Here is a 27,033-nt window from a genome sequence, read left to right on the forward strand (position 1 = left end):
TGTAACAAATGAATTCTTTACCTTAATTTAAACTTTATCCCGGCAATACGGCAATGAATGAGATCCGCGCCTGCGCGCTACGAGCTTCAGTCAGCTCATTTCTGACAAAATGAATTTTACTTATTTTGCAGTTAACTATAGCGGAGCCGATAAAAATTACTATGGAGCAGTATTATATGGATGTAGAGCAGTTTGGAGCAGTTTGGAGCAGTTTGAAATATTGTTTATTTAAAAAGATATGGCTGTATCAAAATTAAGATAATTTATTTTTTTTCCCAAATCTTTATTGATTTTTCATTAGAAATATAAGGTGGAGCAGTTTAATCTGGCGATGTTTTTGGATAGAGCTAATTAAAATACATCGGTCAGTATTTTTATTATTACAAAAAATATACTTTTATACGCTGGGGTAGGGGGGGTCCCCGACCACCACCTGATCAATATGACGTCATACGCATGCACAATGTTATATAGGTTCCCGCCAACTCTTGGTCAACAAGAGATTTTAAAATATAAAATAAGCACAGAATGTGTCACTGAGTAACGAATATTTGTGTGCCGAACACTACATTTTAATAAGATAAATCTAATATAATTATAATTAATAACTTAAGTCAATGTGATCAAGTGACCAATTTGCTGAAAAAATGCTTAAAGAATACTTTCTTCAAAATCACGCTGAAGAGCTTCTTGAAATTATTAAAAATCCTGAAGAATTCAAAACTTTTCCTATACATCTTGAGTAAGATATATGCCAATATTATTAACAGGTGTTTATTGTTTATTACAATACTAATGGTTTATGTCATTTCAGTTTTATAGTACTGTTTGAGGATGATGCAGAGAAAGCAAACAAAATTTTGAGTCGACCGAGGCAATACTTACCAATATGTGACAATTCAGCTGTTGAGGCTCAGCGGGAACTTGCTGAAAATAACCATATAATAAAAAAAAAAGTAAAAATTATATTTCATTTATTTGAATTATTTATAAGCGATGCCTTATTTGTAAGTAATTTCAGATTCGAACTAGAATACATGGTGTTCCTGAAAACATTGATCAAGCAGAGATAGGAGAGCTAGTCTCAACCCATGGATTTGTGGTTCGAATATCCCAACCTTCTGTATCCATAGTTGCCAAGCATCTGTTATGCAAGAAGTGCAAACATGTCACTGTTGCAAAAGTAAATAAGATATTAACTTAAGACTACTTATTTTATAATCATTGATAATTCAAATTCTGTTTAGCTTGAATGGGAAAGAGGAAAAATTCCAGACATAAGGGAATGCGAAGCATGCAAAAAAAGAAGTCTACATCCTGAAACTTCAGTACAAGAACAAGAATGTGCAGATTATCAAGAAATAAAAATTCAAGTACTTTTGATATTTAATTTTATAATTTTATATTGCAAACACTTTTTGAATGAAATATATTTTTACAGGATAAATCACAAAGTGCTACTAGTGGAATGACGAGTGCCTTACAAGTAATTCTATTAGAAGATCTAGTTGACAAATGTACATCAGGAGATAATGTTAATATTAGGTAATATAAATTTATCAAGAACTATAGCATTATAAATAATATTGTTCATATTAAATGAATTTGATTGTTTCAAGTGGCTATTTGATACGAAAATGGGGAAATGTAGTTGAAGGTCAAAGACCTACTGCCACAACATTTTTATTGGCAAACAGTTTATTAGTTAGAAGAAAAGTTGCTGAATCAGATTTTTGTAGAGATGAGATCACCAAGATTTTTCGAAATTATTGGAAAGGTTTTACTGAAAAGCCTTTGGATGGCAGAGATAACATACTAGCTTCTATATGTCCACAAGTAAATCTGAAATTTTATCCGAAAAAATTAATTTTGCCAGTTAGTTCTGAACATTTGAATTGCTTTACAGCTATATGGAATGTATAGTATGAAATTAGCACTAGCTGTTATATTGTGTGGAGGAGTAACAAAAACAATTAAAACAGGTTCTTATATTTCATTTTAAATACCAAATCTAATTATGGATTAAAACAACCGTTTTCCTAAAGACGTTTTGTTTAAGGCACTAGAGTAAGAGGTGATCCACATCTACTATTATGCGGTGATCCCGGTACCGGCAAATCACAGATGTTGCGAACAGCTGCGAGACTGGCAGCTCGATCTATTATGACAACTGGCGTAGGGACTACTGCGGCTGGTTTAACAGCTGCAGCCATAAAAGTAACTCTTTTACAATCTATACAAACGAGATAAAATATATGGATTTTGTAAAAAAAGTGACGATAAAAATTTTCATCAGGACTCTGATGGTTGGCATTTAGAAGCAGGTGCTCTGGTTTCGGCAAATGGCGGGGTTTGTTGCATCGACGAGCTGACAACGATGAGCACCAGCGATATGGCTTCGATCCACGAAGCAATGGAACAACAAACTATATCCATCGCGAAGGCCGGACTTGTAAGCACTTTGAACTCGAGGTGTACCGTCGTCGCGGCTATTAATCCGGTGGGTGGAAGATTCACAGATGGAGAAGAAGTCAAGATGCGACTCGGCGGTCCATTGCTATCCAGATTCGACTTGATTTTATTTTTGAGAGACAGACATGATCCGCAATGGGACGAACTTGTGTCGAATCATATTTTGCAAGCGGCTATGGATACCGGAGATTACGAGAGCCAATTGTGAGTTTCATAGCTTTTTCTTTCGGCAAAAATTCACTACGCTAATTACTTCATTTACTAAAATAAATATTATATAATAATCAACTATTATATTATTATTATTTTAATTTGTTTAGTTATTAAAGATTTAAAAAAAACGTGTTTCAGGAGCTTAAAAAATACCACAAATTATTCTGTAACCGAAAGCGTAAGAAAGGAGACAACAAACCTTAATACTTCTAGCGCTGATAGTGCCGAAATGTAAGTTATCTTAATAACCAACAAACAAAAATTATGATTTTTACTTTAATACATAATCTATAAAAAAATTTTAGAAACGCAACCGGAAGTTTAAGTATATTGAAAACAGATGGTTTATGGGATGAAAAAACGTTACGAGAATATTTTGCACATGTTCACACTATGAAGCCAGTGATGACTAAAGACGCGGAGAAGGTTTTGCGTGCTACTTACTTCTATCACAGACACAGACCAGAGAGACGAGAAGAGCGAACAACGGTGCGATTGATGGATAGCTTAGTCAGGTACGAAAAGCTCATTCTTTATGAATCATCGTTTTATAATACGTTTATAAACTTCGAACAAGAATTTATACATATTTAGTTAAAAATTTTTAATATGAATGAAGATTGGCAGAGGGACACGCAAAACTTATGTACCGAAATGAAGTTCTAATAATGGACGCGCTTTTCTCAACCCAACTGATCAACTTAACTAACGGAATAACCAACGAAAGTTGTAGATTTCCTGAAGATTCAATGGCTACGTACAAATCAGAAGGTATGTTGAAATAAAGTTTTAGCATTTTATAACATTTTGAAAATATTTTAATGACTTATGCGACTTACGTGTATACAAAAAAATTTTTTTATAATATAATACATTTTGAAAGCAACGTTAGAAAACAATAATCATTAATTAATCTGCAGGAGCTGAACTACTCAGTATGCTCGATTTGGACGACCTTATAGAGCGATTGTAGATAAAAACATAAATACAATATTAATAAAACACTCATGCTGTGTAACATGATTCTAGTCCCTTGAACATTCCGGAAAATGTTACGTGAGTATACCATTTTTTAATAATTTATACATTTAATAAACCTTTTATGTGTATTTATAATTTGATTACCTTTACGTTGTAAAACTAACAGTGTATAAATCAAACTTTAAGATTAAATAGTTCCATTCGGCCTTGCAGCAGTTTTGTGACAATAATACTGCACAATGGAGATTTTTATATCGCAAACTAATTTTTTTATCATCCCTTTATATATTATTTTTCGAAATATCGGGGTATATACAACATAAATTATGGAATGCTGTTGTTTAACACAGAAGAAAATTTGGGTCTCGCATATAATTTAAAGCTTTTCGCTAAAAAAAAGTAAAGAGTAGTTGAAGCAACAATTTAGTATAGTATACATATAGTTTTTTACATAATATTTCTAGAGGAAGAGAACAAGAAAAAAGATAAACAAAAAAAACGTTATACGTTACAAATATATAGGCTATATAACGCGCAGAAAAACATAAGAGAGAGCAGTGGACCAATTGTAATAACATAAACTCTCTGCATTACACTTTCTTGTCACAATGGACATGGACACAACTTCTCGCACATCGCGCACAAAAATGTCTGTTCAGCTTACTTCTATATACTTTTATATATAAAGTAAATACACTCACTCCGATGCGCACCTCATTAACCTTCGTTTATGCGTGCGTTCGACCTTCGAGAGTAAACATATTAGACGCTGAAAACTAATGTGTTAATTAATAACGGGTAGGCTTATACTAACTTCAATAAAACTTCTAGGCCAGTAACTGACCTGAATAGAGCTTTCGTATTCATTCACCAATGTTTCATGTTTTCATGATGCCGGCCCCTTGGTTTTAATACCGGGGTTGGGTCATGTTGTTAACCTGAGCACGAACGGCAGTTGCGGCCACGTTTGAGGCGGCATTTTGCACATGCTCATTACGCAAAAATGTTGTTGTAAACTCAGCCTGAGCTTTAGACACACTTGCACCTGAGCTGCGATAGATGTTGTGTACCTGCAGAAAATTTATTTTTGTTTAGAACTTGACAACATTTTAATTTTGACACTTTCTACGCAAAGTTCGGTCATTCATACCTTTATAAGCAATATAACATCGCCAGTTGCTGCAACAATAAATGCTATCGCGATGCAGAGCAACAGAGTTCCAATGAACATGTCCTTTGCTGATGGCGAGAATGTCGCGATAGCTGTAATGATCCCACTAAAATGAAAAATATCAAGTGTAAGAACGTATCAAAAAAGAATAACACGTTTGAAACTTATTTCAATTTTATGATTTTCACCATGTTCCAGATCCAGGGATTCCAATACTTTGAATTACCGTCACTACAGTTTGGAAAAAGAATATGAAGAAGAATACCATAAAGTTGAAGGAACTGTCATTCCTGTAGAACAAAAATGACAAAGATTTTATTAATTCCATATACATATAGTTGAAACAAACTTTTATTATTTATTTTTGTGTATAATGTAGTTACTTACTTAAAAGCTTGATATGCTGGTCTAAACCAGCAAACAAATGAGAACGGCGTGAAAAGAATAAGATAAAGAATACCCAGTCCAAATGTTGTAGGAGCGCCATAGGCTATCATTTCCGCAAAGCCACCAACTACGTTTAACAAAAGTATCACACCATGGACTGTAAGATAAAATTTGTATTGATCTTTAATGGTTGCATATAAGTTTGTAAGTTGTTTCAATGTATTTTTTACAAAAAAATATTCTTTTCATGTTATAAAATTTAAAAATGCTTACATATCCATAAGTAATAAAGTTGTCGGACGATTTTCTGAAAGTCAGGTTGAATCTCAACATCTATGTCTTGATAAAAACAAGGTTGTACACAGCATTTTTCAGGTAATGGAGGCCAATTGTTTCTCCTTGCTGTAAAAGTTGAATTAATTTTTTTATTTCAAATATAGATAACTTGCAGTTTTTTTCAATGTAAAAAATAAGAGATTACTCACGATAGTATGCAGTACCCATATCTTGTTCAGTCCTTTTCCATGCCTCATTTGGAGGTTGCTGCAATATTAAAAAATATCAAATTAATATTGTATTCAAATACAATTCAATGGTTTTATTTTTATCTTTACTATAATAATTTTAAATGCATACACTTGTTGGTGAGAACATTCCACTGCTTGACTGAGGAATAGTCTGTTGAGGGCTGCGTACATATGTTGGTGGAGGTGCCTCTTGACTTGATGTTTGCAGCATAGCAGGCTGCTGTGCTGTCGAAGCTGTGCCTCCATAGATTGGTGGATTCGAGGCACCTCTGACTTGACTACTAGCACCTCCAGGTTGATCCGCAAATGGATTATAGTCATCAATCCCCCTGTTGGGTATCGAACTTGCTGCCTTACGTACTGCTGGATCCTGCAGTAATAATAAGTAATCTTTAATAATTCTTCAAAATTGAGCAAAAATTAAAACCATGAATTTGTTTTCAATTTTAATATTTAGATAATACAGCAATTAGATAATAGGTTGACAATAAAATATTCAAGCTAATATTATTAATTAAAAGATATAACATAATAATTTCTGGATGAATAGTTATCAATATTAAATCTTGTATGACACATCATGAAAGTATATATCAAGAAAGGATCAAAAGAGAAACAAGGAGTCCACAGACTTGCATCATTAAGGTATCAAATTGCATACTACAGACATTAAAGAAGATTGGTTATAGAGCATCTGGTATTTCTTTACATGCATCCAAATGAAGGTTTTAAACATTTTTTTAAATATTCAAGATATGACGTGAAAAGATAACACTGCAGTTTTCACAAATAATATACATTTAAATGTATGACTATTACATAAAAGGTTTTTTCAACCCTGCAATTCTTAGAGTTTCTTATGTTTACACAATTAGAATGTTATGAAACTAAAATATTACAAAAGAGCTTTATATAAATGTAGTACATATTATCATTTATGAATCGCAAAGGTCATGAATGATTCATAAGAAAGTTTAAAGCCAGTAGCTTATCAACCCATTCAGAGACAATAAAATCTATGGCAATTATAGCATAGAGTAGCAAGAGTACCTTATTATTGCATTCCTGTAATGTAGTTATGTGCAATTCATAAATTATTTCAAGAAAACAAACGTTATTCTTATTGTTCATGAATATCCAAAAACTTGTTTAGTCAATAGGAAGAAAAATTGTTCAGCTGTTGGCGTATGTTATCTCTGAGGACCTGATTATTTTAAGAACTTGTATGTTTGTGATTGATAATTGATGATTAACGAAGAAAAAATGCAGAATTTAATCAACATTTTGCAACGATGTTAATTAAAAAAATGGAGCAAGTCTTGTTGATGTCAGAATTTGCAACATATCGAGGGAATTAAAAAGTCATATCTCATAATCAATTTTTGCAATCCTAACAGATCTATTAAGTTCTTGAATAACAACAGCCTATTATCACTAACATAGATACATTTTATCTGAGTCACTAAACTTAGCTGTCTCTAATCATCAATTTAAGATGAAAATAAAATACGTGTGTATTATATGCACAATGGCCATTTAAACATCCACCGAGAAGAAATTTCCTCTAGACAATCAGCTAATCAAAAGATGATGGTGCATATCCCGGTAAGCTGCAATGTAAACACAAGCAGACATCCTGATCTCCTATAATAGCAGCTCAAGCTGCTTATCAGAGCCAACAAGCGTGAACTTGTTCCAAAAAAAAGAGTGCAAAAAGTGCTCTCTGACTCATTACTACTCTTTGAAAATTCTATCCTGGTAACCTAACCTATCCCACTTTTGCTCTTCTGAATCTTACCAATTTTGGCCAATTTTAACGAATACTCCAAAAACACACTACTTATAGTTAAAAAAGCTAGAACAAGCTAAAATACTCTCAGCCTACGTACAGTCGAATGATTGAGGACCTACGTGTCTGGACGACGAGTATAGCAAGGCAAATCGACCAAAATAAAGAAGAAGAAATAAGTACTTATACCAACAGTGTAAATAAGCATAGACACAAAAAAGCTTACCGCGAAGGGATCGTTGACGCTGGGCTCGCCGAAAGGGTTCTCGTCGAAGCCCGACATCTTGCCTCAGCTTGATCTAACTTTTGGCCGCTGTTTCTTCTCTCACCACTAGCTACTCTCGCTCTCGTCTCGATGCGAGATATCCTGGTGTTCTCGACGAACTTTTCCGATGTTAGCAATATTTATAGGCGCGTAAACCTCGATGTAGTTACATGCGGAAAAGCAACAACGCGGTATCACTCCAGGGACTCATCGCACACTCTACGGACTAGCCCTTTGCCTTCACTTGCTGCTGATGCTGTTGTCGGCTCTCCCCTTACGAGGCGAGGAGAAGAGGTTCAAGAGGAGTACTTATCGAGTGTGGGAGTGAGATAGACGTGGACACTAACACTCAGGAGACTCGAGACTGGCGGCTGCGTTGTCCGGCGATGTGCCAGTGCGCATGAGTTGACACGACATCAGGCTCTGTGGATGTATATGCAGACTGCGTATTATTATGTATATCTATATATAAAGATATGCACACCTTGTGGTTATATGTGTATGCACATATACGTATATTGATATAAGAGTGAGTGAGGACGAGGAGTCATATATAGGTATAGGAGGTGGATTTATTGTGCTACTGCTTATGCGTTGAACTTGAGAGTCTGGCGGGTTGCGTGGAAGCAGGCGACATCTACATAGCGATGAGAAAATTTGATTGATATAAATAATGTTTTGCATTATTTTTATTTATATCATTGCATTGCATATTGCAGCAGTTTGTAAAAGATACTGCCTCGCAGATCATGGCTAAAAATTGAAATGATAATTTTTAGGACATTATTTTGGTTGGACCTTTACCAACTTCGTGCGAAAGGTAGACAGTGTAAACTACTTAAAATGTATTTTGAAACGAACTGGTAAAATAATAAGATACACAATAGAGTTTTAAATACAATGCAACGTTGATTATTCTTCCGCATCGGGTGATACATTATTTTCTTTCGTTTCACTTTTTAATGACTTGGTTTTAACAAATAATGGTTTTCATTATTTTCGAAGAGAAATGCAAATTCTAATACACACTCATTTCTAAGTCATACATCATAACTACTATTCATATAGAGTTTTAATATCTGCGATAATTCTACATTTTATTGAATACTTTTTACTATTATATATTATTAAACAAAATCATATATGAACAACTTAACAATAAAAATTTTAATATTTATCCAATAAATTTTCTCTAACTATATGTATATTACGTAAGTCGAGAAAAATTAGTATGAGCCGTAATACTTATAACAAATTAGTTTACAATCAAATAATCATTTAAACACCCACTCTCTATTATCGCATTTTATTAATTCGGTTTTTGTCATTATACATCGTATCGTGTAGTTATATTCCTACATCGAAGTTGTTCATTTACATTTTGTGCAATAAATTAAATTCTTATACAGCACATTAGCTACCACTACAATCCTCGCATACGGTGCAAAAATGCCATAGTATAATCAATAAAAAAATTAAGTATAATGACACATTGACGTTCAGTAGATTTACACAACCATCTTCCGTTATTCGCACTCTAGTCCAGTGAAAATCTCGTCTCATCGTCACGCGCAATACAGTTTTTATTAATACTGATTTGTTATCACAAAATTCTCAGAAGAGGCTGATCTTCACCATTCGGCTGTCTCGTTACTGTCGTCGCGTTCGACACCGGGAAGCCCACTCTGGTGAAGCTCGTGTAGCCTCTGGCTGACCTGCTCGTGTTTGAGCTTGCGCCACTTTATCCGCCGGTTCTGGAACCAGACCTTCACCTGGGCTTCCGTTAGGCCGAGGGCGTGTGCAAGGTATAATCGCTCAGGGCCCACCTGGAGATGGAAAACGGTAATACGATCATTTGTGTTACGCTTAAAAATTTAATCACCAATAAAATCTAACAAGTAGAGTATTTTACCATGTATTGCTGTCTGGCGAATTCACCCTCAAGACGCTCCAACTGTTCCGCCGTGAAAATGGTGCGCACGCGCTTGAGTTTGCCGCCTGGTCCACCGGGATTGTTGCCGCTGTTGCTGCCGTTCGAGCAAGAACTCGTTGATAGATTCTTTGCTGTGCCTTCTTGACCTGTGATTTTATTTTTTATTTACCTTCATTTAATATATCTTTTCTTAATTTCGAACAATTTTTTTTCTAAGCTTCAGATCGACTTCTCTATAATTGTTCATTTATTATCATCAAAAAATTAATCAAATTTTCCAAAGCAATAAACGATGATCTATACATATATTCCAATTAGGAGTCACCTTGATGCTTCCTGTACGATTGATGTCGCTGATGCTTATCCCTCTGTCCGACAGCTCCGCCTCTCAATCCAAGAATCGCATCGATCGTAAACGACTTAGCCTGTTGTTGTTGGTTGTGCTGATGCGTAGCAGATGCCCCGTGATGCATCTGTGTGATTTGGGTGATCGCGTGATGGTGCCCGTGATGCTGTTGCTGCGATTGTTGGTGATGGTGATGATGATGATGGGAGTGATGTCCAGTAGGAAACTGTCCGGTAGATGTTTCGGTGCTCTGAAAGAGCGGGTGGGAATGCCTCAGACGTTCAAAGGCTAGACTCGCGTCGACTGGGGTTGGAGCGGTTGACGAGGGTATTCGGCTGGACTGGAGTTGTTGGAGACTCTTCAGGTCCTCCGGTTCCAAAGCCGTTGTAGATTCAGTGCCTGTAGATCAACGCATTAATCATTCCTTTTTTAATTTTCAAACCACTATGATTCCGCATAATGCTCGCGCACTGCTCCGTCAGGGTGTATTAATATATTAGGGTCTTTTTCTCTGGATGCCCAAAGCGAAATATGATACCTATGCATCAACTATGTAAAAGTGCGCGAACGACAGTGGCGCCATTCGAATTACACGTTATAAGATGGGATGGGTCTCGTAGTTCCGATGTTGTCCGCTACGGGTTAGTACAAGCTGCCCCCTCTTCCGCTCACACAGAACCACAGAAATGGCAAATTAATCCGCAGAAACACACATAAGTAGAACAAAATAATAAAGTTTAGTACAACTGCATTGCGAACACGTAAGAAAAGTTGACGATCAACGTTCTGATACTCCCGCGAGCATAACCTTCATTGAAACATCGACGCGTATAAAACAGCGATGACAAAAGTGAAATACCAATGGACCTCGCATTCTTCCATAACCGTCAAAAGATTCAAAAAAAGGAGACAAACTCAATCCTTACCATGGATCGGCGCAGCAGCCTTCAGCCTATCCAAGGCGATACTTCCGATGCAGGACGTGAGGCCTCCGAAGTCCTTGATCTGAGCTGGCAGTCTATAAGCCGTTTTCACCAGTTCCAAGTCTTTGCCAGAAGCAGCTGCAGCGGCGGCGGCCGCTGCCGCAGCCGTTCTCTCCAGTGCCGCGTGCAAACTTTTCTGGCGCATCTCCCGTATCTCACGGCAGAAGCTGTGCATCGCCTCCTTCTGCTGAGGCTGTCCTTGAGAAGTAGAGCGGTTATATGGATGCGTCGACGAGGATTCGCTGTACACTGCGAGGAAGTGAAGGTATGAGTTTTCTGTTGTGGTTTTTCTCGCGCTGATAATAATGAGTCAGTTCGTATGAGTGTACGGTTTGTTTGCTCTGATGGGCTTTCGAAATTTTGAGTGTTTTGTTAGATAAGTACAGTTTGATTGAGATGCCGAGGTGTGTGGACTATTGAAATAGTTCATTAAGTATGTGACAAATACTGACATAATTAAAAGGAAATTAAGTTAAATCATTTTACGATGTAGCGTCGCCGTATGTATATTAAAAAAAGATCAACATTTTTTTTCGTTACGTCACTTCGTTACGCCACGCGCACACGGTCGGTAATTAAAGGAAGCAATAACGTTTAGTGCACTTTTTTTACGTGGCATTTGGAATTCGAAAGTTCATCGCCTCATCTACGCAAGCCTTCCACGCTGCCCTATCTTGTGTCAACCCCACCCAAGATGCACCACTCCGATCGACACCCACCCGTCCTATTTCTACTAGATCCGCTTTTACGTTGTCCTCCCATCTACGTCTAGGTCTACCTAGAGGTCGCGTTACCATCGGCCTGCCCTTCATGACACGCGCTGCCGTACGGTCGTCTCCCATTCTCGCTACGTGCCCTGCCCATCCCAATCTGCGCGATTTTACTATTCTGTTAATATTTGGTGACGCGTACAGATTGTGTAACTCATCATTGTGTTATAGTCTCCTCCATTTCCCGGTTTCCTCATCTTTCTTCGGCCCGTATATTTTTCGCAAGACTTTATTTTCAAATACCCTAAAACGGTTGTCCGCCTGCTTAGTGAGAGCCCGCGTTTCGCATCCGTACAGAACCACCGGCAGTATTATTGTCCTGTATATTCTTATTTTAACGTTTTTAGACAACAGCCTCGACTTAGGTAAATTACTCACGGCGTAGAAGCAAGCATTACCCGAATGGAGTCTCTTATTTATTTCGACATTAATCTCGTTTCTATCATTTATGGTCGTACCCAGATACCTGAATTCGCTAACCTTTTCAAAAGTAAAATTCCCAACTCTGAGATATTCCTCCCCTCTGCAGATGCCTAGCTTATCCACAATCATGTAATTTGTTTTTGATTCACTCACTTCTAACCCTGTATACTCCACCGCTTTTATGAGGATTTCCGCGTTTCTTGCTACCGTTTCCCTACAATCCCCCAGTATATCCAAATCATCTGCGTAGCCTAGTATCTGCGTTGTTCCATTAAACGTTGCGCCCAATTGGCTAACCTGCATTTTTCTAACGGCATACTCTAACGTTAAGTTGAACAGCACCGTAGAGAGCCCATCCCCTTGTTTTAAACCATCGCGTATCATGAAGGGTTCTGATACATTACCGCCTACTCGGACCTTTCCCGTGCTTCCGTTCAGACATATTTGAATTAATCTCACGAGTTTTTTCGGTACACCGAGAAGTACTAGAATTTGATACATTTTGCTTCGCTTAATAGAGTCGTACGCTTTTTTAAAATCTATAATTAGTTGATGTATGGTTTCGCAAAATTCCCACTTTTTCTCTAACAACTGTCTTATAGTAAACATTTGATCGCTCGTCGATCTGTTGCGCCGAAATCCGCACTGATAATTTCCTACTATATCTTCCGCGAATGGAGTGAGTCTAGCTTGTATTACGTTTGACAGAACTTTGTAGCACGTTGCTAAAAGTGAAATACCCCTATAGTTATTGCAGTCTGTCTTATCCCCCTTTTTAAAAATCGGTATAATGATAGATTCTTTCCAATTTTCGGGTATTGTTTCATTTTTCCAGATTGCACATACTAGTTTATAGATTTTGAAAGTGAGCTCGACGCCCCCATATTTGAGTAACTCAGCTGGTATAGAGTCAATTCCCGCGGCTTTGTTGTTTTTTAGTTTTATAATCGCGGCCTCTACTTCTTGGTAGCTCGGTTCCTCCACGTGGAGTTCAGCAGTGTGAATTTCGTCCCCTAATTCTTCGCTATTTTCGTGCACGTTTAATAATTTATCGAAATAATTTTTCCACAGCGACAGTAATTCGTTGTCATTTGTTACGAGGTCCCCGTTTAGTGCATTATTATACGAAATTGAGTATGTTGCACTGCAAGTATTTTATTGTTAATACATCATCAATCAACGTGGAATTGTACATTTTACAAGCTTTTATTTCTTGTATTTTGAAAGACTATAAAAATTCGAAGTCTTAGTCTGCGGCATAATCAACAAAGAACATTTTCCTTGGCTAAATAATTTATTAGTATTTTCAATAATTATTAGATTTTGTGCAACTATTTCATTCGCAAATTTTACAATCTTCACAGAAAAAGGTATAAACTTCAAATGTCCAACTCACTCTCATTTCCACGGATCGCATAATCCTTCGGCTTGTCCAGCGCCATGGGCACGTCTCCGCTGCCGTCGGTCAGCGGCACCCTGTAATCGCCTGCCCCACCGAATCTCTGACTGTGTCCCGTTTCCTCTTCAGGCTTACTCGACGATTCGTCCATGGAAACCTTGTAGGGCTGAAAACTCGTCGGCGTAGGTTCCGAGTGTACACTGCTGCTGTTGCTATTGCTACTGCTTTCACTGCAGGCGTTACTGTTACTGTCGCTGCGGTCCGACAGGTCTTCCTCCACCTGCATTGGTCTGCGATCCGACGGGAACTGATCGCCCGTGTCCATGCTTCGATTCGAGATTGAATCGGAGGATTTTTTTTGTGTTTCGAGATGTGCGGTGTTCAGTTAGATTCAGTGAAGGGGTTGACCATCATTTTCGTTGCTGACGGATCTTGGTGAATGTCTTGATGGTTGAACGATTTTTTTTTATTTCTCGATGCTGAAAGTAAATAGTTCTTCTTTTTCATACCTTTAGGATTTAAAGATAATATTTTTGCGATGCTTAATTAGGCCACTTAACGCTTGATGAAGTGTATGCATACGAATTAATCCGGAAAGGTTTTATAATCTATTGTGCGGTCCAAGATCAAAAGACGCGTAATTAAACGCGTAATCGTCGTCCCAGCAATCTGGCACTCGAGCCGCTGACGCCGCAAGAATTTGCCGAATAATTTAGCTTTTGAACTGGTGCAGGTCAGCGTAATGACGTAATTACAAAAGTTTTCGGTGGAATAAGATGGATCTCGTTTCTGCAGTCGAGAATTCCAATAGAAGTTGGCTCAAGTCATTCTAAATCTTGAAGTTTATACGCTGCGAAGCCGTTGAGACATTTTCATTTGTAAAATAGTGTAATTATTTTCTCTAGAGATTGAATCGAATCCTTTACTACTGCATGTCTCGATTTTTTTACCAAACAAACCGCATTAACTTTTTGCAGCTTCGTTTCAAATCAACAAATACAAGAGTTTACTTTGTTGCAACCTTAACGTATTTCAATTCGCTGTTTGAAAAATGTTTGCAAAACTGTTATGACTTCATCAAGTTTCAATCCACAACCATTTCAAAATAAACTTACATCGATCCTCGCGCAACCTAATATTTTCCACCCTCTTCACACAAGCGCCCGCAAAAACATCCCAATCCGCATCAACCGCACTTCTACGTTACCTGTAATCCAACATCTCTCCGAAAAACCTGCTCTCCCGAAGAAAAAGAAACTCTCACTTCACAGACCGTAGCCCCTCGAAAAGAAAAAACAAACAATATAAGTATCACAGCAGCAGCCGTAGAACCGCAGTCACCAAAGCAAATCACTCGCGGCGCAGCCGAAAAAACAGCCCCGACTAAAGCACCTCGTCGTCCGCGTCCGACATGTCTCCGCGTACAGAGTATCACTAACTAGCTTCGTCTCTCTTTCCCTGTGTGCGCGTGTTTGTGTGTTTTAGTGTGCGGAAGAAGACAGCGCGCGCGCGCGCGGCTCATACAGTGGCCGCGAATAATGATGTCAAACGCCGCAGGAGCTGGCCGCCAAGCGCCGCCAACGCCGCTAATAATCCTGCGGCCGCGCGCACACAGCCGCGCAGCCAATAATGCCGCAGCAAAGACTGACGGCTGATATACGTGACGCGTCGACTGACCGTCAGATTCCTGGCCTGGGATTTTTCGCTTTTCTTTCTCGGGGCTCGAGTTGCTGTTGTCGCTGTGATTAGGTTGTGATTTCGTTGGAAAGTTAAGTTATCATTTCTACGTCACGTCCACTGTTGGGAAATGTTTTTTTTTCTGTAACTTTGGAGTTTGGTGGGATCAATGAAAAAAAACGGTTTATATATTTAAATTTGCAACAACGTATTTCCTGGTAGCCGTTACAATTAGTTGAGGGCGAATCGCGAGAAGAAAAAGATCAACTTTTCGACTCGACAATTAATCGTTCTTCGACGACTGAAGGGTGGAACTAGTTCAACGGTTTACTAGCTGAATCGAATCACCTTGTCACAAGTGTGGGAAAATCAGCTTCAAATCATTCGACGCTGGTACACAGAGTGAGCAGCATCGAAGTAGCCTGGAAAATGATTTCCAATCAAGCTGAAAAGCCACGCGATATGAACAAGTATAGTAGAAGAGTATGAGCTAATCGCGGCGTCAACATGACGGTAAGTGACCACGTCAATTGACTTTCTCTCTCCATATCGGCTCCCTCGTCTCCTCCTCCAAGCTTAAATGGACCGCGTAATGCGCGGGCGGCCGGTCAATATTTTTTCGGCGCCCCACCCGCTGTCTCGTCTGATTGGCTGACTCGCGACGACGCCATCGGTCCGCGTTGGGCCACGCCTTCCTTCGGATATACGCTGTATTGTATGTGTGTGTGTTATACAGCTACTGAGAGGCTTATTTGCGGCCGAGTCCGTTTTCAGTGTGAGGGTGTTTTTTAGCGGTGGTGGAGGTTGGTAGTGAGGCTGGCTTCACCTACGAAACGTTGTATTTCGTCTGATGATGATGATTGTACGTCATGCGAGAGCGAGGGCTTAGTGCGCGTTTATATATAATTTTCGGGGTTGTTGTCGCGCGCGTTTTAATAAATGAAATAATATACAAAGCATCACTCGTCTGCTGTCTGACACCACGGCGACCATTATCACTGATATACGCTTTCTATAAAAACTATGAAGTATATAACTGATCGAAAACGAGAATTCTGCCCTTTCTATGACGTCTTCAAACATTCCAAACTATATAACCAACAACAGAGCAACGGCCAAATCCCAGCCGATTCCTTGCATACAAAACAAGCTTCAAAACACTGTCACTCCTCGCAGCAATTACTTACGCGCCGTCACGCAAAGTGTCGGCTAATTAAACGCCCGACAATGTCTTTCTCGCGTCTAATTCCTCTCCTCATCCTCGTAAAAAAGAACGCTCTAAGTCTCTACAACCCGTATACAGATATATACTGGAGCCATATAGCTCGCGAGCGTCATAATAAGGCTGAGGAGAATAAGAAGACGTCGGATCGTCGTCGTCGTCGAGGTGGAGAGACGAGGGAGTTTAAGCCGGCCTAATTAAATAACCTTGTCGTTGTTAGTTGGCACCTAATTACCCGAAAGCTCGGGCGTCTCGGCGACGACGTCGTTTCGGGTGCGAGCTCGCGTGTCTCTCGGAATTTCGCTCGCTATGTCCTTGTCTCCGTCGTCGTCGTTGATGTTCTATTTGATTTTAACTTTTCGAGAGTTTCGAAGGTGAATGGCTTCTCGGGGGTTGGATTTTTTCCCTTGCTTTACTGTGCTTTTATTGCATTTTTTATACATGGCAATTATAAGAATTGATGGAATAAAGTAGTTTCCAAATATTTTGTTTGTTTATACGTAGAATCAGTGAATGTATTATAATATTATAGTTTTAAAACGTACACGTTGTATGCAGATATTTTATACAAACAAAACAAGTCTTTTTCATCGTTTGTTTTTTTTTTTATATTTTGACATCCATATAAGTATTGCTATACATATGTACGTCAAAATCTCCCTTTCAACCGATTTAATCTGATATATGGCGATGTGATCTCAAACGGATACTACATATAACCCCATGTACAAACTAGTTTACAAAAGGAACGACAGGGTTAATCCGCAGGTGCTTTTCACCTGTATAACCTGTTCTGTCCAATTTCTGATCCATTGTTAGCTAATCGTTTGAAGCAATGTCACATCATCCCCCGCCGCACGCGTGCGATTATATTGCTAGATATATATGCATTACACGTCAATCGATCGGGAGGTGGGTTGTCGATGCTTCAATGACATAACTGCGAGAATTATATAAATTATCTGCCCCTTTGATATTGCCCCCGACTCAGGCAGTACACGCGCGCTTGGTATGTGCGCGAGGCAATGAGGTAGTTCTGGGCTGCTAGAGAATTAGCGTGCTTTGCTTTCTTTTGATGATGTATCATAAACGCGCGTGTTTTGAATAGTTCTGCACTCGTTTTGCCGGTTGTTGGCTGCGTTTGCGTGTACTAAATATGTGGATGGACATTGTTCATGAAGTTTGAGTTTGAATACACCTTTTGATATTTTTATAATCATCAAAAATTGAAAGATGATAATGACGTGTTCCAGGAATCAATCATTTATATTGTTAAATTTGCCTTTAAATAGCATATAATGTAATAATGTGAGCTGATGTTTTTTTACAAAAAACCTTCCTCGCCAAAACGAGACTGCATCCGCGGCACTCGCTCACACGCGCGCGCGCACACACAGCTCGAGTTTTAATGAGCCGCGGCATCGTATATACAGTATCCCCAACTGCGATCCAAGCCTCAGACAGGCCAATACCTCCGAAGTCTGATACGCTATACACGAATCGGCAACGTCGTCGGCTTGCAACAACACAGCACGTCCGATAATGGCCAATATAGGCGGCGAAAGCGCTATAGGCGAGCGAGCGTAAAGGGTTGAGAACCGGCGCGCGTAATCCGATTGTTAGCGCGTAGCGAGGCTCGCACAGTTTCCTCTCGAGCGACGCGATAAAGATCACCGGGCCAGCAGCGCGCAGCTGAGCACGAAATTTCGCCGCGGCGATCATCGCGATACAATGGAGATGAAAGGCCCGACGTGTCTCTCTCCCTTGTAATGCGACTAAACGCCTATGTGTGTGTGTGCGTTAATCGAGCGACTGCGCGAGAATCTGATTTATGTAATTATTACTCGAATCAATGTATAATATGCTCGCGTGATTCGAGATATAATATAGTGAATTTGTTTACTACATAACAGTTGTAATAGTGTATAAATCGATGAGCTTAAAGTGATTTCAAGCATTGACCGCATTGGAAAACAAGACTATATATATATATATATATATATATATATATATATATATGGCCAATTTAATTTTCGCTAATGCGTACACTAGTAATCTCACTATAACGTTAATTGACGTCCTCGCTTTTGCACGAGCTTGCAGCGACCTCGAGGACGACGAGAGCTTTGTCGTAAAACGAACAATTAAATTTCCATCCTTTGTAGCGTGCATCCATAGCACGCCACGCGCGCGCTTCGCTCTCTCTCTCTCTGTCTCTCTCTCTCTCTCTCTCTCTCTCTCTCTCTCTCTCTCTCTCTGTCTTTTTTTCTCTCCGCGTTAGCTCATATAGAGGTATTTTTAATTAATTTCAAAAGCGCCGTTGCTTACGTCATTTCGGCGAAAAAAGGCTTTGATTGGATTTAATCAAAGCCTGCCCTGCGCTGGGGGCAAAAAATTCTCACGAGAAATATTTCCACGTCAGCTCCTCTCAACGAATGTATCAATATTGCACAGATTTTAGCTATGAGCCAATTTCTCAAAACTCATCAAACCGTCGAGCTCGTAAGGGAAAGGAGCCGAAAAATTGCCGACCAAGTCAATATATAGCCTCGACAACAAGTGCCCCCTATTCTCTGGTGAAAATCAAGCGAGACGGTAGCGGCGTTACGCCGAGGAAGAAATTAAGGGACGCAAATAATGAACGAGCGAAATAATGGGGGGCATCGTCGCCCCCCCCCCTTGACTCTTGATACACACGAGAGCCAGCGGCAGTCACTTTAAAGGAGAAAAAGGGGACGACGACGACGCTTCCTCGTCCTGGCTTTGTCGTCGGTCGCTAATCCGTCTAATCTGCTCTAAATGAAATACTTGCGATTCTTCGCTCTTGTCGTCCGAGGGTGGCTGGGTACTACATACCTATGTATACGAACATACGCCAGAGGTATACACAGCGACATCTCGGCAACGAACGACGGATTTATTTTATTGGCGTCGGCATGACGAATCGGTGCTATATATACGTTCACGCCTGCATGCAGGACAGGGTATACACTCCATACGCGACGATGATCCGGTTCGATGTGCGCGGGGCTTGTTTATTAATAAGCGGGGCGATGATGATTTTTGAAAATTGATGTTGTGTATATATACAAGCTGAGTTTTCGAGGGAAGGGAAGATACGCGTGCATCATGCTATGCCGGGAATTTCGAACAGAGGAGTCAGTCTGGCGGAAGTTATGCGTTATTGTGGTTTTCGCGCGGTGCGTGCTATGAAAACAGATTTCGAAAAGCAAATAGTCACTCTAGCTGTGTGCAGGATCTGGTTGTACAGACGAGTGGAAACTTTGCTGAATTTAATTCATACCTTTACAATGCTTATCTATAAACTTAATACATTACATAGATTAATGAAATTCCTATATTATATATTATATGATAATTTCGGGGCCGCACATACAAAGGCAATCGCATTGTTTAATGGTTCATCGAGGCTGGTAATATTAATTCGATCTATATTATTAAAGTTCATTCATTGTAAATTCTTCAAAATTATAACAAAGCTATACATTATATACATTTAATATTGCACATTAAACCGGGACTCCTTGCAAAGTATGAAATCGATGCGTTTCCTCGTTATATTTTATGACTGATTGAAATCCAGCCTCGAACACGCACGATATCATTTGAATATTTATCCCGATAATACTTCCCTCGGATATAATAATAATAATAATAATAATAATAATAATAATAATAATAAAACACTTTCCAATATAAAAATTCGAAGCGTTTCATTTTTCCCCGGAATAAAATGGTGGCTTCGCGGTATTCAAACACAGGTATGTATACGCGCGTAATACCCGTGCACTATATAAATGCCGCGGGAGATACAAAGAGGGATGAGGGAGCGAGACACGCCGGGAGAAGTACGCATGCCCCAACGCGCGGCCCGCCGAGTTATAACATCAATAATCCAGCAAAAGATAAAAATTCTCGGCTAAATTGGCCGCGACCGAGCGCGCGCATAACTGAAAAAGTAATTAGAGCGCTGCAGAGTGGGAGGTATGAAAAAGCCAAGCGAATGAATTTTAAACAAAAATGCGTGGCTTTTTATGTACAAGTGGAAAATGAGCGGAGAATAAAGTTATGAATTTTTTAGGCTGAAGGTCTTCTATACAAATTGTAATTATGATTTTTGGTAAAGTACATACTTTGATTCCCGTAATATATAAACCTTCAGGCGAGAAAAAAAAACCTAAACGAGGCAACTAAATAAACAGGACACCAATTAAAATTCTCCTCTGTTCTTTCAACATAAAACTAATTCGATTTTTGAAAAAAAAGAGCGATTAACCCAAAAGTATATTGTATACGTTTTATCTAATAGTGTACAACCAATTATTGCTAGCAAGCCAGTTAATTTTTCTCGTTAAACATTTTTATAATGACTTAATGAAAGGACAAGCTTGTTTACGCTCTCCGCAGCTAAGCCCTAATCTAATTAAAAAGAGCAGCGTCGACGGCGTAAGAAGAGCAAACTTTCATATTAAAAGCAGTGAAATTTCAATGAGCCTCGCGGCGCGCGTCCCTTAAACTCCCCCGGGACTGCCTCTATACTCCCGCACACGCGCGTAAACTCGCCCGTAAAAACACGACAAAAGGCCCTCGGACTTGCACTACTACTATGTATGTATGTACACGGGGCTAGCCAACCCTCTCTACTCTCTCCACGCCATTTTTCGTGAATTCAAATACCCATAATTCCGAGCTTCCCCTACCTCTCACGGAAAACGTTCATCAAGTGCAAAAAGCGCCGCCCTCGCGAAGAGATGTATACGCGGAATATAAAATAATAAGCGCTTTCTCGTTTTGAAGAGGAAGAGAACGAGAGAGAGAGAGAGAGAGAGAGAGAGAGAGAGAGAGAGAGAGAGAGAGAGAGAGAGATGGCCGGTGGACAGGAGGGATTGGTCGAGGATAATTGTCGAGGGTTTGTTCTGTGTTTCCGTTCTCCGCGAGTCGATGCGCGAGCGCGACTATTATACAGACGTGGATAAGGAATTCGCTTCTCGTCGTCGAGCGTGCTACACTCGTATTTGTCTGCTTTGTCATTTTTTCTTTTTTAAAATAAATGAAGCTATTATGCAGTTTGGAAAGCTCTTACATGGCATTAAATTTTGTATTTATTTTCAGGTGAATTGGTTACTTATACTCTCTACGATCGGGCGTTTGGATAAAATTCTGCGAAGGTAAGTACCAGCATTTTAAATTACTATTATACACACTGTTATATTATTTGAATATTCAAAAGTAACAATGTAAATTGCACCAGTATATCAACATATACACATATAGATATCAGCGAAAAATTAAAAAGAAAATTGAGTAAAAAAGGCCAGGCCTTTAGCGACATAAAGAAAGGAATCCTACCACCCACGTCGCAAAGATCTGCTGTACGAAGCATAGGAAGGTATATTGAGACGTTCCGAGGGTGAAAGAGAGAGAGAGAGAGAGAGAGAGAGAGAGAGAGAGGGAGGGAGTGGGGGTGGAGCCAACAACCCCAACGTTAAGCTCGTCGACGGCGAATCATATTCGCCGGGTCCCCGCCACCCCTTCGTGATTAGCTTTTGTGCTGTTAGCGCTAACAGGTATCGGGCATACACTGCTGGCAAAAAGTTTTAGCGATCGAGAGCTTCATTTTGGCTTTGGCGATTTTGAAGTTATTAGCCGGCGGTTTCTCGGTTAATTTAGTATAGATTTTTTTTCTCAAGATTGTTTGGGTTTCGCTCAGATTGAAGTTTCCAAAATATAAGCTTTTTAGAGTTTTCCTTGTATACATGTTAGTTCAACACTTATTCCACTGCACGTCTTTGGCAAACAGCTTGCATTACCAGTGTCGAATCGAAAAAAATATTATTCTCAAATTTTATATCATTCTACTGTTTCTTAATGATGTGGCTCTTTATATTAAAAAAAAATGTTTACGGTGTATAATGTAATACAGACGCAGTAATCGCAACAATAATTTTGTTTTACCTGCGGGTACCACGCCGTAAAGCGCAGATAGATTTTATAGCCGGCAGCGTACATACCTGTACACGTAGCGCTTGTACACGTTAATTGGAGCCGTTCTAATATCGCAATGGAGCTTGCGCCCAAGTTTTCCTCTATACCTCCCCTGAACGCGTTCTCCTCCCGAAAGCTCTGTGTGCGCGCGCGCGAGTATAGGCAGCTATATAGCTATAGCGGAGGGATGGCGGAAAGGAGGCGCGCAGCTCAGCTAATGGATATCCCGGCAAAGGGCAGCTACGCTCTTTGTGTCGTGCGTGCGCGGAGCGCGCCAACATTGATTTTGCGCGTCTCTGTACTCTCTCCGAACTCCGAAATAGAAGAAGAGCTGCGGATGCTGCTTTCATCCCTCGCCTCTTTATTGGCTTGAACGCTATAGTTCCTCTATCTTTTGTGCAGTGCAAGAGACGTGTTCTCGCACGGTTTGGAGGTTAGGCTATTCACCCCCTTTACTGTCTTCCTCAGGAGTTACGAGACGCGGATGATATACTGATAATTAGAAAACTTACTTAAGACGCCTCCGAGAGTTCGCTACGCGCTTGCTCGGGGTCGATTATTAGCTCGTTCCTGAGCTCTCGCCTGCGGACGAATTGTCCTGGCATATAGATGGCGCTGCTGTTTTAGGGCGGATTTCGGAAAGTTTTTGGAAGATATGGATGCGATCGCTTTGGTTTTGTTATGGCAAGAGAGCAGACGAGTCAGTTATTGCATGCTGCGCGTGCGAGCGCTTTTTTAATCTCATTTTTTATTCAACATTTTCACACCAAACGTAATTCTAGAAGATTATATACATACATAATGATCGAACACTGTAAATCTTACATCTAAGTGCAACTGAAAACTACGAAAAACAATCTGATGCATTTAGTGTAAAACATTTAATGCCACTCGTGTCTTCGCGGGGCCAGCCAATCCTCCTTGACGAGGTCACTGCCCTTTTCAGCGATCATGATAGTAGGCGCGTTCGTGTTACCTTTGATAACTACAGGCATAACGGATGCGTCGATGACTCTCAAACGTTTGATACCGTGGACCCTCAATCTCGGGTCTACCACGGCGTTGCCGTCGTTCTTCGGGCCCATTCTGCACGAGCAGGAGGGATGATACAAAGGAAGAAAGTAATTTCGAGCTATGCACTCGTGGTACTTATCCTCGTCTCCTAGATCTTTCTCACACTTTGGTGCTGGAGTTCTCGTCGCGCTTAGTTCGCTCTGCTTAAAGGCTTCGGTCTCGGTGAACTTTTTGGTGAGACTAAGACCCTCGACCAGAGCTTTGATGTCATCAGGATGTTCGTAAAAGTTGGGGTAGATCAAAGGTTTACCCCAGATCGGGTCTGTCTTGTTGAGCTCGATCCAACCACGGCTCTTGGGCGTTACAAGTGTGGTATACACCGTCAGTTTGTTGTAGTAGGACCAGAGATTGTATAAGGCAGTAGAACCATTTAATTCTTCAGCGTCAAAGGAAGTCAGATAATGAATTTCCATGTCTGGTACACCTGGTCGAGTCTCGTAAGAAGTTTGGATGAATGGGATAACACCCCAACCTCCGCTCCTTCTCAAGGGACCAGTTCTGTTGGCCAACCACTGTTTAACGTCTTGCACCTTTTCATCGAAGGGCTTGAAAGGAGCAGGCGAGTTTTTCAAACTCACTGTGACGGGGCTGGCGGCTACGTGTTCCTGTAAATGCCTACCAACCGGCAACTCCAGAATCTGCTTGATACCGGCTTGCTTCAACTCATCAACTGGTCCGATTCCGGATAACATCAACAGTTTGGGCGAATCAATGGCACCTCCTGAAACGATGACTTCTTTCTTGGCGAACGCTCTTTTGGTTATCTTAGTACCGGCCTCGACGTACTCCACGCCGATTGCTACCTTGGTCTTTGGATTGATGATGATCTTCGTCACGTGGGAGTTAGGCCTGACGAAAAGGTTGGCCCTCTTACCGCGAATGGGTCTGATGAAGGCTGCGTTGGTAGTCTGGCGAACTCCATTCTTGATAGTGTATTGAAATTTACTAACACCTACTTGGCTACCGGAATTGTAATCAATCTCATCGTAACCCAGTTCCTTCCAAGAGTCGATGATTACGTCAATATTACTATCTTTCTCGGGCAGAGAAATACCTAAGTAACCGCCAGTTGAATGATGTTTTGGATTGCCATGCGGTATTTTCTAGAAATGAAATGCTCGTTATAATTTCGCTTGTCTCCATAGAAATAGTAATTAAGTTAAACGATGTAGCGGTATCATAAAGTAACAACTTACATCTTGCAAGTCTTCTGATTTCTTGAAATACGGCAGGACCTCGTCCCAGCTCCAGCCGCGGTTGCCAAGTTTGGCCCAGTCATTGTAATCTTCTTTGTTACCACGCACGTAAACCATGCCGTTGATGGAACTAGTTCCTCCCATGACTTTGCCCCTTGGCTCCAAGCAGGAATTCGGATTGTCCCTACAGACTTCGTTGTCTGTCTGGAAAGTGTAACCATAATCGATGCTACTATTCCCTAACAGACCCGCAAATCCAGGGACGTCTACGATTAGTGGTTGTTCATCACCTGCTTCCAACAAAAGTACCTGAAACGATGTAATCCGAGATACCGTTAGACATAATTATGTCATTTTATTTCATGGAAATTTAAGTAAAATAATTACGATCGTTACAGCTATCCTTATTATACGTTTTGATCAATAATGCGATTGTAATAAGTTGATAATGAAAATGTCATGATGAAGTTAAGTTGCACAACGAGTTTTTTGAAAAACATACTCAGCTATACATTTTATTACATTCCATTGTATATCCATTACATGGCTTATAAGATATTTATAAAAATGGTTCGTGATTATGAAAGATTAATAGAAAGCTTACCTTCCAGTTTTTAATTTCACTAATTCGATTGGCTACAACGCATCCAGCACTTCCAGCTCCAACGACAATGAAATCAAACTCTTTTAATTTATTCTTATTTTCCGTCTTCTTGAATCTATCGTCTTTTGAAGATCCCAAATAATGTGTAAGGAAAGTCAAAAAAGTCAGAAATGATGGTTCACAAGTTGACATGAACAAATTCTGGTAGCAATGTCCAGTTGCGCCTGCTGGTATCCACGTCATTTTTAACAATCCGATCGCTTGTGGTGCACCTTTCGCTAGTCAAAGAAAATGTAAGCTTCGGGTTTTCTGCAGTAATCTTGCATATATAAATAACGATATATATGGTTAATGCATGGTTTTATAATTTATTATAGTTCATTATTGTATCGTACAATTTACTTACAAGTTACAAAGTTTATCTCATGATGTTGGTGAAGATGTCAGCATTACTTTATCGAATGAGAGTGCGCCGAGTCTGGTGGCTTTTATATTTGATTCGATGATCGCGCTTTGAAAGTCTGGCATCATCTAATTTGCATATACGTCGACAGATAAATAAACAATGTCGTACGTTTTGAAAAAAATTATCTTCGATTTATGGCCGAAATTTTTGCCGAAGTTTCAGCTGTACATCGAATAATTTGAGAGAGCAGTTTGCTTTTTTCACGTATTAGATAAATATTAGGCTGATCAATATAATCACAAGTATAGTTTGTTATTACTTACTATATATTTATTTTGATTGTATAACACTAATTTACTTGTAAAAGCAAATTTAGTCAGCAATACTAGAAACAAGAAAACGTTTTCAAGTATACGCCACTTTTATTTATCGAAATAATAGTTTTGTTTTATTGAAAAATATTTAGTTTAACCACAAGATTTCATACTAGTAACTGTTTTTAAATTTATAGGATATATATTATATATTATTTTTTTTTAATTTGTAAACTATGTCAAAAATTCTATTAAAATACAATATTGCAATGCGCATTACTGCAATGAAACCACCTAATATAACTACGCTTGTGAAATGAATTTATTAAACAATCTTACTCCTTTTCGATGTAAAACCGGACTTACAGAGATAAAACCTTTTGTTGTTTCATGTATTTTTCCACGATAAAATCTACACTGTAATTAAAGTCAGTCTATCACACTCATAAATAATTCGTTATCATCTTGACAAACATTTCGAATTTACGAGAATTTCAAAAGACAAAAAAAATGTCACAAGTGTGATGTACAAGTGAAAGTTAAATAATTCTTGTAATGTAATTCAATCTTCAAATTGACTTATATTCGCATAATTGATTTTATCAGCCTTCGAGTTGATTGCATAAAATGTCGCTCAGTCACCAAAGCTTTATAAATATAGAAACTTTTTATTGATATTAAAAAGTGATACCTTTCACTGAATCAATTGATCTTGAATGTTCATTTTGGTGTACCATTAAATATAATTTTTGATTATCTCTTGACAATTAAAAGCTTTGCTTATTTAAGATTACAAAAAAATAAATATTTTGCATGGAACATTACTATAAATAACATCTCCTCAATAGCACGCCCGCACAAGCCCGCATCAACGA

The 27,033-nt window shown here is 39.3% G+C and overlaps 4 protein-coding genes across 7 annotated transcripts; 1 reads left to right on the forward strand and 3 right to left on the reverse strand.

Moving 5' to 3' along the window:
• The first annotated feature begins 454 nt into the window (after positions 1 to 454).
• On the forward strand, positions 455 to 3,691 carry LOC100115353 (DNA helicase MCM9). Its single transcript, XM_031929097.2, has 13 exons — positions 455 to 742; positions 815 to 956; positions 1,022 to 1,183; positions 1,248 to 1,373; positions 1,442 to 1,545; positions 1,620 to 1,836; positions 1,907 to 1,982; positions 2,060 to 2,217; positions 2,297 to 2,676; positions 2,824 to 2,916; positions 2,991 to 3,200; positions 3,305 to 3,456; positions 3,606 to 3,691. Exons 1-13 carry the CDS (start codon positions 648 to 650, stop codon positions 3,656 to 3,658), a joined length of 1,968 nt encoding a protein of 655 aa, XP_031784957.1. The 5' UTR covers positions 455 to 647; the 3' UTR covers positions 3,659 to 3,691.
• On the reverse strand, positions 3,486 to 8,270 carry LOC100115397 (secretory carrier-associated membrane protein 5). Of its 2 annotated transcripts, none has more exons than XM_031929103.2 (9): positions 7,767 to 8,270; positions 5,861 to 6,121; positions 5,710 to 5,767; positions 5,498 to 5,626; positions 5,225 to 5,381; positions 5,026 to 5,127; positions 4,817 to 4,943; positions 4,511 to 4,736; positions 3,486 to 4,442 (listed from the first exon to the last, which is right to left on the reverse strand). In XM_031929103.2, the coding sequence occupies exons 1-8, from the start codon at positions 7,821 to 7,823 to the stop codon at positions 4,575 to 4,577; spliced, it is 1,053 nt and encodes a 350-aa protein (XP_031784963.1). In that variant the 5' UTR covers positions 7,824 to 8,270; the 3' UTR covers positions 3,486 to 4,442; positions 4,511 to 4,574. The 2 variants fall into 2 exon arrangements, with proteins under 2 accessions (XP_031784963.1, XP_031784964.1); XM_031929104.2 differs by having other exon boundaries at positions 3,486 to 4,435; positions 7,767 to 8,237.
• Positions 8,271 to 8,694: 424 nt separating this feature from the next.
• Positions 8,695 to 15,195, reverse strand: LOC103315558 (homeobox protein slou). Of its 3 annotated transcripts, none has more exons than XM_031929100.1 (6): positions 14,867 to 15,195; positions 13,657 to 14,138; positions 11,011 to 11,316; positions 10,064 to 10,483; positions 9,718 to 9,884; positions 9,096 to 9,631 (listed from the first exon to the last, which is right to left on the reverse strand). In XM_031929100.1, the coding sequence occupies exons 2-6, from the start codon at positions 13,982 to 13,984 to the stop codon at positions 9,437 to 9,439; spliced, it is 1,416 nt and encodes a 471-aa protein (XP_031784960.1). In that variant the 5' UTR covers positions 13,985 to 14,138; positions 14,867 to 15,195; the 3' UTR covers positions 9,096 to 9,436. The 3 variants fall into 3 exon arrangements, with proteins under 3 accessions (XP_031784961.1, XP_031784960.1, XP_031784959.1); XM_031929099.1 differs by having other exon boundaries at positions 14,775 to 15,195; XM_031929101.2 differs by lacking the exon at positions 14,867 to 15,195 and having other exon boundaries at positions 8,695 to 9,631; positions 13,657 to 14,755.
• An 8,082-nt stretch (positions 15,196 to 23,277) lies between these two features.
• LOC100115462 (glucose dehydrogenase [FAD, quinone]-like) lies at positions 23,278 to 26,191 on the reverse strand. The gene is made up of 4 exons (XM_001600132.5): positions 25,845 to 26,191; positions 25,439 to 25,757; positions 24,835 to 25,143; positions 23,278 to 24,741 (listed from the first exon to the last, which is right to left on the reverse strand). The coding sequence occupies exons 2-4, from the start codon at positions 25,679 to 25,681 to the stop codon at positions 23,446 to 23,448; spliced, it is 1,848 nt and encodes a 615-aa protein (XP_001600182.3). The 5' UTR covers positions 25,682 to 25,757; positions 25,845 to 26,191; the 3' UTR covers positions 23,278 to 23,445.
• Between the last annotated feature and the right edge of the window lie 842 nt (positions 26,192 to 27,033).

This window comes from Nasonia vitripennis, chromosome 4 (assembly GCF_009193385.2).
Source record: "Nasonia vitripennis strain AsymCx chromosome 4, Nvit_psr_1.1, whole genome shotgun sequence".
In the NCBI taxonomy this organism is placed as follows: domain Eukaryota; kingdom Metazoa; phylum Arthropoda; class Insecta; order Hymenoptera; family Pteromalidae; genus Nasonia; species Nasonia vitripennis.

Bases quoted from the DNA above. Each gene is read 5' to 3' on its own strand.
- LOC103315558 (XM_031929101.2), bottom strand. From the start codon at position 13,984: ATGGACACGGGCGATCAGTTCCCGTCGGATCGCAGACCAATGCAGGTG. The intron at 9,885-10,063 runs GTGACTCCTAAT...ATAAAATCACAG, and splicing joins ATCGTACAGGAAGCATCAAG to GTCAAGAAGGCACAGCAAAG. The intron at 9,632-9,717 runs GTAAAATACTCT...TTCCATCTCCAG, and splicing joins TCGCCAGACAGCAATACATG to GTGGGCCCTGAGCGATTATA.
- LOC100115353 (XM_031929097.2), top strand. From the start codon at position 648: ATGCTTAAAGAATACTTTCTTCAAAATCACGCTGAAGAGCTTCTTGAA. The intron at 957-1,021 runs GTAAAAATTATA...AAGTAATTTCAG, and splicing joins ACCATATAATAAAAAAAAAA to ATTCGAACTAGAATACATGG. The intron at 3,201-3,304 runs GTACGAAAAGCT...ATATGAATGAAG, and splicing joins TTGATGGATAGCTTAGTCAG to ATTGGCAGAGGGACACGCAA.
- LOC100115397 (XM_031929103.2), bottom strand. From the start codon at position 7,823: ATGTCGGGCTTCGACGAGAACCCTTTCGGCGAGCCCAGCGTCAACGAT. The intron at 5,128-5,224 runs GTAAGTAACTAC...TTTGTTCTACAG, and splicing joins CCAGCATATCAAGCTTTTAA to GAATGACAGTTCCTTCAACT. The intron at 4,737-4,816 runs GTATGAATGACC...AATTTTCTGCAG, and splicing joins ATGTTATATTGCTTATAAAG to GTACACAACATCTATCGCAG.
- LOC100115462 (XM_001600132.5), bottom strand. From the start codon at position 25,681: ATGACGTGGATACCAGCAGGCGCAACTGGACATTGCTACCAGAATTTG. The intron at 25,144-25,438 runs GTAAGCTTTCTA...ACATCGTTTCAG, and splicing joins GTGAAATTAAAAACTGGAAG to GTACTTTTGTTGGAAGCAGG. The intron at 24,742-24,834 runs GTAAGTTGTTAC...TTTCATTTCTAG, and splicing joins AATCAGAAGACTTGCAAGAT to AAAATACCGCATGGCAATCC.